Here is a 14,250-nt window from a genome sequence, read left to right as displayed (position 1 = left end):
GAGAGTATACTGTGCATGTGTGTGTGTGTGTGTGTGTGTGTGTGTGTGTGTGTGTGTGTGTGTGTGTGCGCGCGTGTGTGTGTGTGTGTGTGTGTGTGTGTGTGTGTGTGTGTGTGTGTGTGTGTGTGTGTGTGTGTGTGTGTGTGTGCGCATGTTGGCTGCTGGAGAGTGGACGTGTGCGGTCCAACAGTGAGTGACAGCAGAACAACAGAAGCCATTAGGCCAATGAAGCACAGCACGACCAAATGAGCTGTGAAAGGAAAATAGATCACCACTGTGCCGCTGCTTTTGACTGCTGTCACAAAATAAACACTGACATTACGGAGTGTGGTAAACAAATATATACAAGCCATTAAACTGAACCTGATACTGTAATATAATCACACATAGTGCATCCTCCACACTTCTCTCCAGGACAGCACTTAAAATGAATTAACTTCAATGTACCTCAAGTGTCATAAATACCATAATTAAATACTACAAAATGACTTTGGAATTGTAATCTGATTCAACCAACAGGGATAGGGATTTCATCTGTAGTATTTGTCAGAGTAGATGTGTTTCTGTGTGTGTGTGTGTGTGTGTGTGTGTGTGTGTGTGTGTGTGTGTGTGTGTGTGTGTGTGTGTGTGTGTGTGTGTGTGTTTTGGGAAGTAACAGAGTGGACCAGTGACTAATTCTTATGATCACTCAACTCAGTAATTTAAATTCTTTAATTAATTACCTGCTCAGTGTACCATTCATTCATTTATGGGCATACATATAAGGGTCTGCCTTTGTAGTGTAAGATTTTCAATCTTATTCAACAATCTGCAATTAAAATTAATGAATATTGAGAATAAACACTACATTATCCCTTCTTCTCTGGCTGTGACTGTGAAGGAGAGGATTTGACATCTTCTCTTCCTAGAATTGAAAGTTTGCCTCCATGATAAATTACATCAGGTGAGACTGAGCATCCATAATACAGCACTGTGCCTAGACCATGAGCCTTATCATCAACAATGCACACCGGCAAGCTTCCTCTGATCTCAGTCAGGCACTCCACTGAGAGGGGTATACCGTCCAGATCAATAAGTTATTAGCCCAAAATATGAGACACTGAAATCAAACAAGTTACCTGTCCAACCTTCTTTTTCATACTCCGGCAACTACATGTATGGGCTAGACTTAAGAGATTACGTTCTATGACTTCAAAGACATTTCCAGGAGACAGTCTGTGTGGAAACTGTCTTCAGAGGGGAGTAAAAGTAACCGAAACTCAAAAGGCTTCATAAACAGTCTTCTATATGCTTCATGAACCAGTAACTGAAGTTCACAGCTAATTATTTTGTGTATGTGTGTCTATCTTTGCTGGTATTTTGAGACAGGTGGAGAACTGTTTTTGAGTATAACACTTTCCACATTCAGCTGTTGACACAAATTCAGATATTCAGGTCATCACATAGGCAAAAGTCTGTCTGCTCTCTGCTGTCTGACTTATCAACAGCTTCAAAATGTTTGGAGGCTACAGAACTGACACCACACCTGTCTATTCTGACCTTTAATCATTTCCTCAGAATTTTCACAACTAAAGGAAGAACCCAGTCAATGCTCACTTAAAGGTTACTGTCAGGTACAGCAGTAGCCTACTAATGTTGTTTCATGAACAGAACCAGGGGTGTGGCTACAAATTATTGGGGCCCCCTGAAAAGATCTAACATCTATAGTCTAAATCTCAATAATTCATATGACCTTGCATGCCTCAGGGTTCCTGTCAAACACTGCATCTCCTGAATCATTCAGGAGTTTTCCCCACCTTGCTATGACTTCGACCAGTACCTTAATGTATGATATGAAATAGAGTACCAGGCCATTATGACATTAAAAAATAGCATTTGCGTTAATCGGAGAAGAATAGGTTAAACAAGTGACTCTTAACGCAAAGTAGGCCATGCAAGCAATATGAACGGATTTCTTTTTCAGATGAAGTCGTCTCTTTTGGAGAGAAGAGTCAAATCAAGCCCTTTGCTGAAAAGAGGATTAGGGAAGGTCGTTAAAACTGCTTTGGCTGGGATTTACCGGGCGGCAGGACAGGGAGAAGAGACAGCAAGAGTAATCAACCACTGCCATGTCTACTGAAGACAACACCAAATAAAAGTGAATTGAATGCAACACCACTCTGAGCTGATTGAGACTCGGGGTTACTGCAATTCACCAGGACACAGCAGTGTCTTATCACATGATTTCCACAATGACAAGGTTAATATGTGGACGTAAATGAAGCTTGGAATAGGTTACCTAAATATTGTTATGTAAGAAGAGATCAGAGACATGACATATATGTCTTTGCCTGGACAAAATGTGATACTGTGTCCTAATGTAACTGCCAAGCTATAGCAGTTAGGGTAGGTCATCTCATCAAAGCAAAGCAAAACAAAGACTGTAGCTATGCCTGTGTGCATTTCATGAAGTTCCATCAAACAGCTTACCACTTAAAGGTACTGTACGTAGCCTAGTTTCTATGGTCAAAATGAAAATAAATGTAAAGAAATTATGTTATTATAATAGCGTAATAAAATGAGGTTTCCTGACATAACTGATATAAGGCAAATAATATATTGTAGGGATGACAAAGGAATGACAAAATGTGTTAAACACTAAATAAAGACCAGAGATACATGGAGATGCTTTCAACTATTCCTTGATGCTCCCACATGATTGCAGATTATTTGTTTAACAAAAAAAAAAAAACTACATAGGTTGTTGGAACTTTGTTGGTACAGTAGTAAAACAGCTTTCCTGACACAATGATGCAGTGGTGTGGGCTCTACCAAATCAGGGCATCAATGTGATAACGTTAGACAACTCGTTACATTCGTCTCACATTCACTCAAATTCTGTATATTAGCTTACGACGCAGCAATGTCAGTGGCGGAACAAAGACCGCATAATCAGCACTGACGAAAGATATTTTAATCCACAGGTAGCTGATAAGAATGGAATAACCTACTTTTCAGTCACTTACCGATTCTGAGCACTTGGTTAGAGCTCAGGCAGAACTCTGACATAAAGTACAATATCCAAACTAATACATTCTTCCTTTTCTCCATGGCTCTGTGGTTGCAGTTGGCATGGTTCTCCATATTACTTTGTTTCAGGTAAGATAAGAACCACCGCGAATTAACTGGCATTCAGCCTCCATCGCCCTTGCTCCGTTTTTTAGTTCGCTGGGTTGTGGAGAAGCAAAAAGAAAAGAAGAAAAGCCGAACGAACAACTGTCAACAAGTTTTGCTTGTGTGCTCTGTTCGAGCTCCGAACGCACCCTTAAATGCATTACCCCATAACTGAGGTATTCTTGTCGTCATCCCAAAAAGAAACACCTGCCGCGAGCGGGGCTTTGGATAGGGAGGTTGTGGAAGAGATGCAGCGCGCTGAGTTGACATGGGATTACATAGAGCAACAGATTCCTTCGCTCACAGCACCGAACACAGGATGCGAAGGATTTACGCACAGTCACTCAACATCTTGCCAGGATCTTAAAGTGACATTTTTTCGGGCAGCTGGAGTATCTTATATGGGTAGGACGGTGAATTCTGAATTAAAATGTCAATGATCGTAATTTAGTAGGCTGGCCTATAGATAAATGTTGAATTTCTGGGCATGGTTTAGTCTATGTTTTCCTGACGTCACACATCAATAAAACATTGCCTCCTGTAAACTACATAGACTATAGGAGAAACGAATTGTTAACAAGCTCAAATAAATTAGCTTTGATATATACACATTTAGGCTACACTTCATGATCGGAAATATAGCTGCGGATGCAGAGAATGTTCATAGTAGAGGTAAGTGTTCTCGTAGCGCCACCTGTTGGAGAAATTACTAAAATGAATTCGAGTCTAGTTCATCTAAGGAAAAATCAACGGTCTTTACACACAGGTGATGTATTCGTAGGACGAACAACAAGATTTAATAATTAATTTGTATTGATTATGCTACAAGCACCAGACAGACAATTTAAAGGGAAACTGTGTCAGTGTAATGGTATGTGGATGTGTCCTCTAGCAATACAGAGCCATGTTGACAAGAATTCATACAATCCAAACTTGTGACAACTGTGTAGTGTCTGTTTTCTGTAAAGCATTATACGTCATGCATGGAGAAGCCTCCTCAGTACTTCTCTCTCTTCCACTTGTTACGGAAGACATGTTGCAACAAAGCACAATCACCCCAGCCACCACAAGGAAACCAGAACCAGCCCAACCCAAATACAGACCGAGTCCGATAGTGTCAAAATGCCTGATAATCTTCTGTGGGAACAATTGTTCCAGATTGACTGTGGAGACTGTTACTGGAATGAGAAACACAACTGCTGCCGTGAGTAGCATGGAGCCTGCAGTGATGAGTGGGATACGCATCTCTCTGTGCTGAAGGAAGCGCCTCAGACCAAGGATGAGAGGAGCCCACGCAGAGAGCACACAGGCCAGGGAGACACACACGAGGACCCGCGAGGCCTGGAGGAATGCTGGACTGTACCCCTTCTGTAGGAATGATGGCGTGATCCTTTTGACATTCAGGTTAGGCACACACTTTAAACCGTGGTGCCAGTCGACATACGACATACAGTAATACCAAATTCCGTCATAGGTCACATATGGTAGTTGACAGCTCTGGACATATGTCTTCCTCCACGGTGCAAACGTGGTGACGAGCACACAGATGGTTCCAAACACAGCTAGAACCAAGGCTGTGATGAAAAGTGTTTTTATGTCCATTGATTTTTTTCTCTTCTCTTCATGCATGTTGTGTGGGTGAAACACAGAGCTCTTTGATGAGGCTGATACTTGAAATGGGGACACCTGTTTGTGCAAGTAGTAGACACAATAACAAAAAATCACTAAAAGCATTTTACAATGTTACATCACACAGCAATAATTTAATAACATTTATTTAGGAAGGGAAGAATAACAATATTTACAGGTATCCACAGTTTATGTAAGAACGCCTTTCAAAAATGCGATGGGAAAAGGTAAATAGTTCAAGGATTTTTGACACAACCTAATAAGCATGTGTCACACTGCTCTAAAATTTGTATTTAGCTGGGATAATATCACAATCACAAATTGAAGATTACCTGGAAGATATGTACTACCTGCCTGCTAGCTTTGATGAGGCTGTTCAGAGAAATGGGGACACCTGTTTGTGCAAGTAGTAAGCACAATCAAAAAGTTAAAACATAAAAGTCACTAAAAGCATTTAGGTTCAACATCCACATGAATAAATTATAATAAAATCATTCGTCATTTGCAAATCGAATGGACATTTCCCTGCACTTGAGAATATCTGTAGCCTGCCAGAGGAGGATTCCATTGTTCCATTGTTACAATTCTGAACTATGAGAAGGGTAGATCTGAAGAGTATCAGGACCTGTTGTTTAAGCCTTTGGATATATTTGCTTCAGACACGTGGAGAGATTGTCTGTCACAGCTCGCAGTACCTCGTAACCTGATAAGTTGGTGTAAATGTCCCCATTCTCATTCAGTGGATGAGATGACCATGAATCTAATCTAATTGGCTAATTATCTAAAATGTCAAATGCCTTGCAGTAGTACAGTGCAATAGAATAATATCATACTATCAACGTGGAAGTTGGAAGAAGAGTGAGATTTCGTGTACTCACCTAACACCACTGCGGTTTTACTGGCATGTCAGAAACTGGCAGGCGAAACTGGCAGACGGAAGTGAGCTGTGACGGAAACTATCAGTTTCAGTGGGAACTCTGCCATACTGCCGTGCCCTCGCGTTTTCTACAATAAGCTTAATCTGTGTGTAAATAAGCAAGTTCCGTGCAGTTGTTTAAACAACCTTCTTTTGACATTAGCTGCAAGTGAGTTTCTTGAGACACTGAAATAGTGTCCAAGCGGGATGTCTATCAATTAGGATTTCTGTCACTAGCTCAGGTATTAGAATAGCAAGAGGACATTTGGAAAGGAGACATTTTTTTCCCCCTGGGAAACAAGAATTATTTTGAGAACTCACACAACTCGCACCTTTTCCCAAGTTGTTTAGACACCACTAGGTGACACTACTTGTCAAGTGACATTGGATAGGGCAGCCTGTCTTGCTCCTCCACCTAAAAGTGCCATATACACATGCACAAATATACAGTCTAAACAGAAGACAACTTGACTAGGTGCCATAATACGTGACCAGTCATTTCTTTGAAGTGTTCCACCTTATGCGCACGTATAGGCAGTGCTGCAGCTGCAAGCCCCCCCAGTAGGAGTTAAGGAAAAGCCACAACAGGGAACAGTAACGCATTGATGATTGATAATATATACACTCATAGGTTAAATATACTTAATTTGTATTTATTCTGTTTGTCTACTAGGAGCTTATCATCATTTATAATCTCAGCTCTTATGCCCGAATTATAGATCTGCGTCGGTGTCCGTCCGGACACATAGCCACGCCTTGGCAACACCCTTCCCCGTGGTGGAACGCCCATCCGAGCCCTTCGGAGAGCTGGACGGACACCGACGTGCACCTCTCGATTTTTGTAACTTTTTCGGATACGAACGGATAGCGACGGATACCCCCTTGGCTGTGATTGGTCCGCTAACGAAATCATTTCCTAACGACATCATTTCCGGAATCTCACATTTCCTGTTTCATTCCCTATCGGTTCCTATTCTGTTATAGAGTGTGGATCAGCCGAATATTTCTGTCCGAGCCCGGCCTGCGTCCGACAGAGTAGTGCCCGAGCCAGACAGCCATTCAAATATATTGTCGGAATCCAACCAGACATAGTCAACTGTCCATACTAATGACACATTTACGTATGTTTTTTATGAATAGCCTGTAGACCGTCTCACAAGCTTCTTCTAGTTGATTATGAACAAACATAACAGAAGAGGTCTGAAGATATTTCTGAAGCACTTATAAGGACGCTCAAATGACCGCGAATTCATAGGAGAGAATACTATCCCATTCTCACAGGAGACATCACAGCAATCGGAGCATATTTGTCAAACTCGATAAAAGATAGCCCTGCTCTGAAATATTCCCATTCCATACTGAATATTCTGTTTAGATCAAAGGTTTGTTTTTCGACACCGTGATATTTCAGATGATGGAACAGTTGAAATGAATGCTCATATACAAAAGCTAACCTTAACGTGAAGTGGAGTTAAGCTGCAGCCAACACCATTGCATTACAAACCCTAACACACACACATAATGAGAAAGTAGGCTTATTACACCTGGCGATTATCTCGCCTTTTATCTACCATCTTTGAATAATGTAACTTATAAACACGTCGTTTTAAAGCGCTGTGGCCGTCCTGAAAAGATGTGTCAATAAATGAATTTAATCCATAGAATCCACGTTGACTTCACTACTTATTAAGATATTGTAACAAATCACGGAAGTGTGGAATATTTGTTATGGCTTTTAATTAAACACTAAACACAATACAATGTCAAAATGGCACGGGCTTTATGCCCTGCTACAAGTTATCACGAACAGACTGTGCTACCGTCACACACCTGTATAAACTCCGTCCCAACACAGAACAACGACATGCAATTAGAACAGTAAGGAACATTGTTAAAGAACATCGTTGACATGTATATATGTCTATGCGCTATGACATGTATATATGTCTATGCGCTGCATCACATCGAGAAAAGTATGTGCCCGCCGCACGGCATTATGGGGCGACTATGCCAAGTTAAATATGGAATGTTCAATGCCTTATCGCGCTGACTTGTCCCAGCCCTACCCCAGCCCGACAGCAAGTAAAATATTTAGTCCGAACCCCAATGAGTCAATGTCTCAAATGTTCATACTACTGACACATTTACATACGTTTCTTAAGAATAGCCTGCCTTTATTAAACTCGAGCATCAACAGATGAATGATAAATGCACTGGCTCACACATACAAGCCCCGTTAAACGCACAAGCGCGCACAAAAGGGAAATAAGCATATTGAAATGAATTATTCACATTGCAAGAACGGAATGAAATGGCCTACACATTACACACGCTATGCATCTGATATGCCTAAATAAAACTCACGTTATATGCTACACCAGAAGAGGCGCGAATAAAACAAGTCTTACCATTGAAGATTATCTTTTTTCTTGACACATTCCTTATAAAAGTATCTACATAGTCCAACCATCGATGTTTAATCCATGTTGTGGAGAAAGAGGATGGCATCAATCATATTTCATTAAAGCTTCACACTTCTTACATTGGACATATCAAACAGCCTCATTAGAATCCGCATAGAATATGATGCCATCCGACAGAAATATCTCCATAGGCCTACAGTAAATTTCCCCTCGAGTGTCGTTTTAAACTCTCCAGATGACAGTTTCTTTTTTTAAAAAACGTTAAGTGCACAAAGTTCGTTATAAAACGATCTACATAGTCCAACAATCGAGGTCTAATCCATTTACATTTAGTCATTTAGCCGACGCTTTTGTACAGGGGAGAAGCATGTGAAGCAAACACGTTTACTTGACTACTTATTAAGATATTTAAATATGGAATGTTCAATGCCTTGACTACTAAGCAGAAATATCTCCATACAGTAGATTCCCCCTCGTTTTGTATCGTTTTAAACTCTCCAGATGACAGTTTATTTTTGAACTTATTCCCTGATACCAGTTTGCCTCCTGTAATCGCGTTGTCACAGCTAGGACATAAAAAAAATCCCCGCACACAAGAAGGCTATTATCCTAAATGTGATTTATTTTAGTCTCAAAAACGAACTTCTCCATCACGTGAGGCAGACACGTTGACTTGACTACTTATTAAGATATTTAAATATGGAATGTTCAATGCCTTATCATGCTTATGTTTGAAAGCCATTGTTTTCAGCTTGCAGGTGCTTTTGCCTCTGGCCCAGTTTGTCGGTTTTGACGTTCATCTCTCTCCCCCAACCATCCAGGTTTAATAAATCCGCGTTGACTACTAAGCAGAAATATCTCCATACAGTAGATTCCCCCTCGTTAAACTCTCCAGATGACAGTTTATTTTTAACTTCTTCCCTGATACCAGTTTGCCTCCTGTAATCACGTTGTCACAGATATTTATTTGCCCAGTCAGCTTGTTGGTCTTGACGTTCAGATGTTGCGCCTAAACTATCATATCATCTCACATGATCAAATAGAGACTTGACATTGGACAACAACATACATATTACCCAGCAATCATCATTACAAATCTGAATATGACAAAAAATACCAAAGAAAATTAGATAGTATTCATTTCATTGAATCGTTTTTAATAGTTTCTATAGTGTATGTAAGATAGGCATATCATTTTGTTATAGATTGCTACTATTTTTCTCACAAATAATACCTACCATGATGGAGATAAGTTTGCCTTTTCAAGTGAATATATAGCGTTAGACAGACTATTCATTGTAATGTAGTGTGTCTCAAAGACCCATGTGACTACACCTGTTGCTCTGGATGACCTGACGGCTGGGAGGAGAGAGATAAACAGCTGACGAATTCTATCACTCAAAGAGGTCGCGTAGTAGCTCGTCTGTGACCAAAAAACCGCTGCGCCACCCACTGTTCTGGCGGTGAATTGTTTTCAACACCCACAGCCGTCGAAGAAGTATAAATCAAAAACAGTACGTCCGAATCCGTCCGAATCTGTTTCCCCGCCCATCCGTAAAACGGACGGACACCGACGCAGATCTATAATTCGGGCTTTAGTGAGGATATAGCCTCTACAAATATTTGATGTTCTGATAATTTCAAAGACATGCAGTGGTTTTAAATGAGGAGCTCATACGATCCTTCCGTTCATGGTTATCCACTCGAGAAGGTTTTCTCCAGTCTTGCCGGCGAAGGCCAAAGACAGCCTTTGATATTTGTGCCACCTAGTGGTCTTTCCAAGGTACCTGAAATATTTCAGAACCATTACGAAAAAGCAGGTGAAATCAGCAAACTCGTGCTATTCTAAATTTTAGTGGTAAAAGAGATAACTAATGTCAAGTTGTATTTCTATTCTGTTGCATCAGTGTACATTCCCAAAACAACAAATAAGGTATGGCATTCAGAATTAATGGCACTTAATTTAGTGGGTATTTTTAAAGCCTGCCTTTTCTGTGCTAGTATTCATTATCTGTTAAGAGTTTGATAGTGTTGATGTAGACTAGGTTTACTAACTCACTGGACATCAAATTATATGAAGATAGTGTGATTATCATCCTCTTGGTATATATTAAGGATGAATATTATTCATGGGATATGTTTTACAAAAGAAAAGCACAGCAATAATTTAATAACATTTATTGAGGAAGGGAAGTATAACAATATTTACAAGTATCCACAGTTTATGTAAGAACGCCTTTCAAAAATGCGATGGGAAAAGGTAAAAAGTTCAAGGATCTTTGACACAACCTAATGAGCATATGTCCCACTGCTCTAAAATGTTTATTTAGCTGGGATAATATGATTGCTTATCACAAATTGAAGATTACCTGGAAAATATATACTCTCTGCCTTTCAGTATTTAAGCCAAAACATCTTAGGACAAAACCACAACTCATTTTACAAAATTACCACAAAAGGATCTAAACATCCAAACATAAAAGGCATTAAATGCATCTCATCCTTATTTGGGTGACAGTTTGAGCATAAAAGACTGTGCTGGGAAAGAAAACAGGAGTGTAAGTGCAGGTTTGATACATCCAAAAGGTGCACTAGTCTGTGTCACATTATGCAGTTTTTCAACTAACTGGCAGGTTAATAAAAACAGTTTTCAGATAGAAAGTCATAAGACAGAGTGCCCGCTTATGGAGTCCAAAACATCCTATTCGGAGTATAATTCATGTGGCTTGTAACAGGCTTAAAATACAGTTCAAGTAAAACAGGATCAGTACTGACTTTATGAACGACTTCCTTTCCTTTAAGAACGATTGGATAATACTGGACTGCAGGATATGATGTAAACACATTAAAATAAACCCACAAAAGATGCACAAAGAAAAATACAGCTAGAGATAAAAAGTAGGACACACATACAATCTAGATGGAATAACATACTTTGAGTGGAATGTTAGTAGGACAGACAGATGGAGTTCTTTTGTGCTCTCAGTAATACACCAATGAGGGGGGGGGGGGGGGGGGTGCACGACCGCTTACCAAAGAAGGGACACCTGACCCAGCGTCTGGGGAATCTACCAAACTGCTGAGGCTCAAGCTCCAGGCCTAATGAAACCCAACCAGTGCTGCCGCTCAATCCATTCAGGACCATCGCAGCGCAAGTATCCAAAGTGTTCGATTAGGACACAAGCTCTCACTCTACCAGCAGTTGGGCAGATCTCCAGGTGCCAAGTTAGAGCTCCCCCCTAGCCTAGAGGCCAGAAGAAGCAAGTGGGAGTTTTATATACTGTACACAGCAGTCTAGTCACAAGCCCATGGAAATCAAAAGAGAGAGTTGTCAGAGCCCTTTAGAATGACATGTCTGAATTTCTGAGTTAGGAAATGGGGAGAAAAAGACCCACATCTGTATAAAAAGCATAACTTTGGCAGCAACAATCTTCAAGCGGAAGAATAGCTGGCAGACAGTCTTTGTGGGCCAAAGCATGCATCCTCTACTGCATTAACATGACTGTACATGTAATGTTCCATAAAACTCCTATATAAAAACACACAAATGTTTACTGAAGCGATGGACTGTGTGGGATGACATGAGTATGGTGTTGTTCCAATGTAATGGATTTAGCAGCATGCGTGTTTTTCCCCTGTACAGGAACACACAGGAAACGGAGTCAACTGATTCATTTTTTCCAATGGGAGGATTTGCTTGCGGTGGGATTGTCAGAATGTTGTGCGGGTTGTGGATGGGTGGTTGTATGCTCAGGTCAAAGGTCACGGCCAGTGGGCCTTTCCTAACTCCCAGTGCATGATCTCCTCTGAACCCTGGCTCAGCTTCTGAAGTATACAGAATGAAAGCGTCCGAGTTTCCCATTCTCTTTCTTTCGCCTTTCTCTTTGGATCTCTGTCCGTCACGTTGTGAATTTCATGCCCCCCCAGCTTGTTCTTTTCTCAGAAAACGTCTCCGTTGGGGCTGCCAAAGTCGTCCCGGCGCACCCAGATGACCTCGCGGTCGTGTTCCGTGACGCCCTCCACGGCGCACTGCTTCCTGAGTGGGGTCAGCTTCAGGGGGCCCTGGGACCTCTCGGGAACCACGGGGGACAACGCGTCCTCTTTTGACTTGTGAGGGTCCCCGTTCTCCCCCTCTGGACCCAGGGAGAGCGCTCCCACGGGACACTCCACAGAGGGCTCTGTGCTGGGACCCCTCACAGACTCACAGTAATCGTCATCATCGCTAAGGATGTCAGTTTCCTTGACCTGGTTATTATAACGTCCGAGGTCAAACTGCTGCTCGACCCAGCGCTCCGTGTCCTTCGGGGGCAGCGGTGCATCGTGGGATAGCGGTGCGGGTTCCTGCTGCGAAGAAGACTCCGGTACAGGCGTCGTTGGGTCTATGTCGTGGTCAGTGCTTTGGTTTGTGTCGTCGTCGTCATCAAAAATTACGTCCCGGTCAATGGTGAGACGGTTCCGTACAATCTTCCTCCGTCCTAGAGTTCGAGTTGGTGCAGAAACTGCAGAACAAGTAGGAAATAACACACATACATGGTTTAGTGCATCAATAGCTATGTTTAGAGAGGACTATAGAGATACTAGTGTACAGTAAAAAACTAGTACACCTAGAACTCCATCTGTTCTGAGGTAATTATTGGTCATTTAAACCGGTCTGCATAGAGCTATACAATTTGTTAGCACCGAAGTGTTATCTGCAGTGTCACTTATTTCCATGAACACAGCATCCCCACCGGCACCTCTCGCGACTCAGTCAGTTAACGACAACACTCCAGTCACACGTCACTTCCTACCTGCTCTGTTCAGGGAGGGCCGAGCGCCCTTCAGCGCACACAGCCGCTTGCCTCCGAATGGGATGTACTGCTGGTTGACGGGGACGCTCTCGGTCTTGAGAAGCTGCCGGCGCAGGTTGGAGTGCATCGTCTTCAGAAAGTCCTTCTTGCTGTCTGGGGAGCTGGGACAAGACAGACATGTTCATGTACAATGATGGTAACTGATTGACACTGAGGCAGTGACGGAGGAAGGTGATGAGTTGCGTCTTGGCTCACCCGTGCACATGAGCCACGGGGAGTTCTATGTAATGAGTGAGAATAGAGGGATCAGTGGATGGCTGGGACAAAATCATGGCGGGATAACCCTCTTAAGTCCTTTGTCGGAAGTGTCCAGACCATGAACAGTAATCTTTCGAGTACAGTCTCCTATCTTCTATTAAAAGAATACTTGGCCGTCATGCCCATTGTATAGAGGGTGATATATTGATGAATACTTGCCCATCCCAAAGTTACTAAATTGAATAGCAAGTTGGTGAGTTTTAGATTTAAATGTACCTTTATTCTTTCCTTCACTTTATTGACTAGGTTTTATGAAAACACATGATCAACTGTTTGGATTTGGAAGGCGAAAACACATCAATCTTTGCATGCCCACCTCACCAAGTCAGCACTGAAGATAAAAAAAAAAAAAACACTCCAAGTTGGTTGAAATTCAACTCAACTCTATGTCCTGTGTATGTCCTGTGTTATAAGGCTGACCTGCAGCACAGGTGAAACGTCCTCTCTGGCCTGCCCTCCGACTCCGAGCGGACGTGCACAATCTCACACACGGCTGTGGCATCAGAATCTGAAAGAACCCAAGAACACACTTCAGCACACAGACCAGCACAGGTACACGCATTCTCTTCTCCACCAAACTCTGTGGTCGCATGTGTCACTCATGTGAAATATTTCATGCACATACATCCAGAGGTCATCAAGGTCAAAAACATCAGGACCTTTGCATGCTGATTTGAATGAAACAAATGTAGTGGTAAATGTATCTTTAGTTAAGCTACTTCACACCATGTGTATACACACTGTGGTATACTTCAGTTCAGCCCAGTTACAGACAGCTGCAAGTCATCTGTGTTAAGTTATAGAGTGGTGTCAGGGAGGAACAGCCCCCATAATCCCCCTTCAACTCTGGGAGTAAGAGGAGGAGGCTGGAGGGTTTCCAGACTCGCCGGACTTTGGGAACATTTCAATCCTTACTTTAGGCCTCTAGGGTAAGGGATAGAGCAATGAACCTATAACAGAACTGCACTAAGAGACCTGTGTCGTGCCCTTTGACCCCAGCAAGGGATGACAATCCCCTTAA

General features: G+C 42.0%; 2 protein-coding genes across 9 annotated transcripts in view; both read right to left on the bottom strand.

Moving 5' to 3' along the window:
- grik1a (glutamate receptor, ionotropic, kainate 1a) overlaps window positions 1-5,643 on the bottom strand; it is a 39,020-nt gene extending 33,377 nt beyond the window's left edge. For 3 of the 6 annotated variants that reach the window (XM_031571720.2, XM_031571719.2, XM_012835733.3), the window contains exons 1-2: window positions 5,115-5,641; window positions 3,006-4,839 (exon numbers count right to left, since the gene is read on the bottom strand). In XM_031571720.2, the coding sequence (XP_031427580.1) occupies window positions 3,006-3,171 (166 nt within the window). In that variant the 5' untranslated portion in view covers window positions 3,172-4,839; window positions 5,115-5,641. Of the gene's footprint in view, window positions 1-3,005; window positions 4,840-5,114 lie in introns of all 6 variants that reach the window. The other 3 variants (XM_031571718.2, XM_031571721.2, XM_031571717.2) reach the window with 2 other exon arrangements.
- Window positions 5,644-10,284: 4,641 nt separating this feature from the next.
- Window positions 10,285-14,250, bottom strand: part of tiam1a (TIAM Rac1 associated GEF 1a) — an 80,004-nt gene continuing 76,038 nt past the window's right edge. For all 3 annotated transcript variants that reach the window (XM_031571713.2, XM_031571716.2, XM_031571714.2), the window contains exons 25-27: window positions 13,650-13,737; window positions 12,912-13,072; window positions 10,285-12,620 (exon numbers count right to left, since the gene is read on the bottom strand). In XM_031571713.2, the coding sequence (XP_031427573.1) occupies window positions 12,061-12,620; window positions 12,912-13,072; window positions 13,650-13,737 (809 nt within the window). In that variant the 3' untranslated portion in view covers window positions 10,285-12,060. The remainder of the gene's footprint in view (window positions 12,621-12,911; window positions 13,073-13,649; window positions 13,738-14,250) is intronic.

Source organism: Clupea harengus, chromosome 8 (assembly GCF_900700415.2).
Source record: "Clupea harengus chromosome 8, Ch_v2.0.2, whole genome shotgun sequence".
Lineage (NCBI taxonomy): Eukaryota > Metazoa > Chordata > Actinopteri > Clupeiformes > Clupeidae > Clupea > Clupea harengus.
The sequence above is the reverse complement of the archived record's forward strand: the minus strand, read 5'-3'. Positions and strand labels throughout refer to the sequence as shown.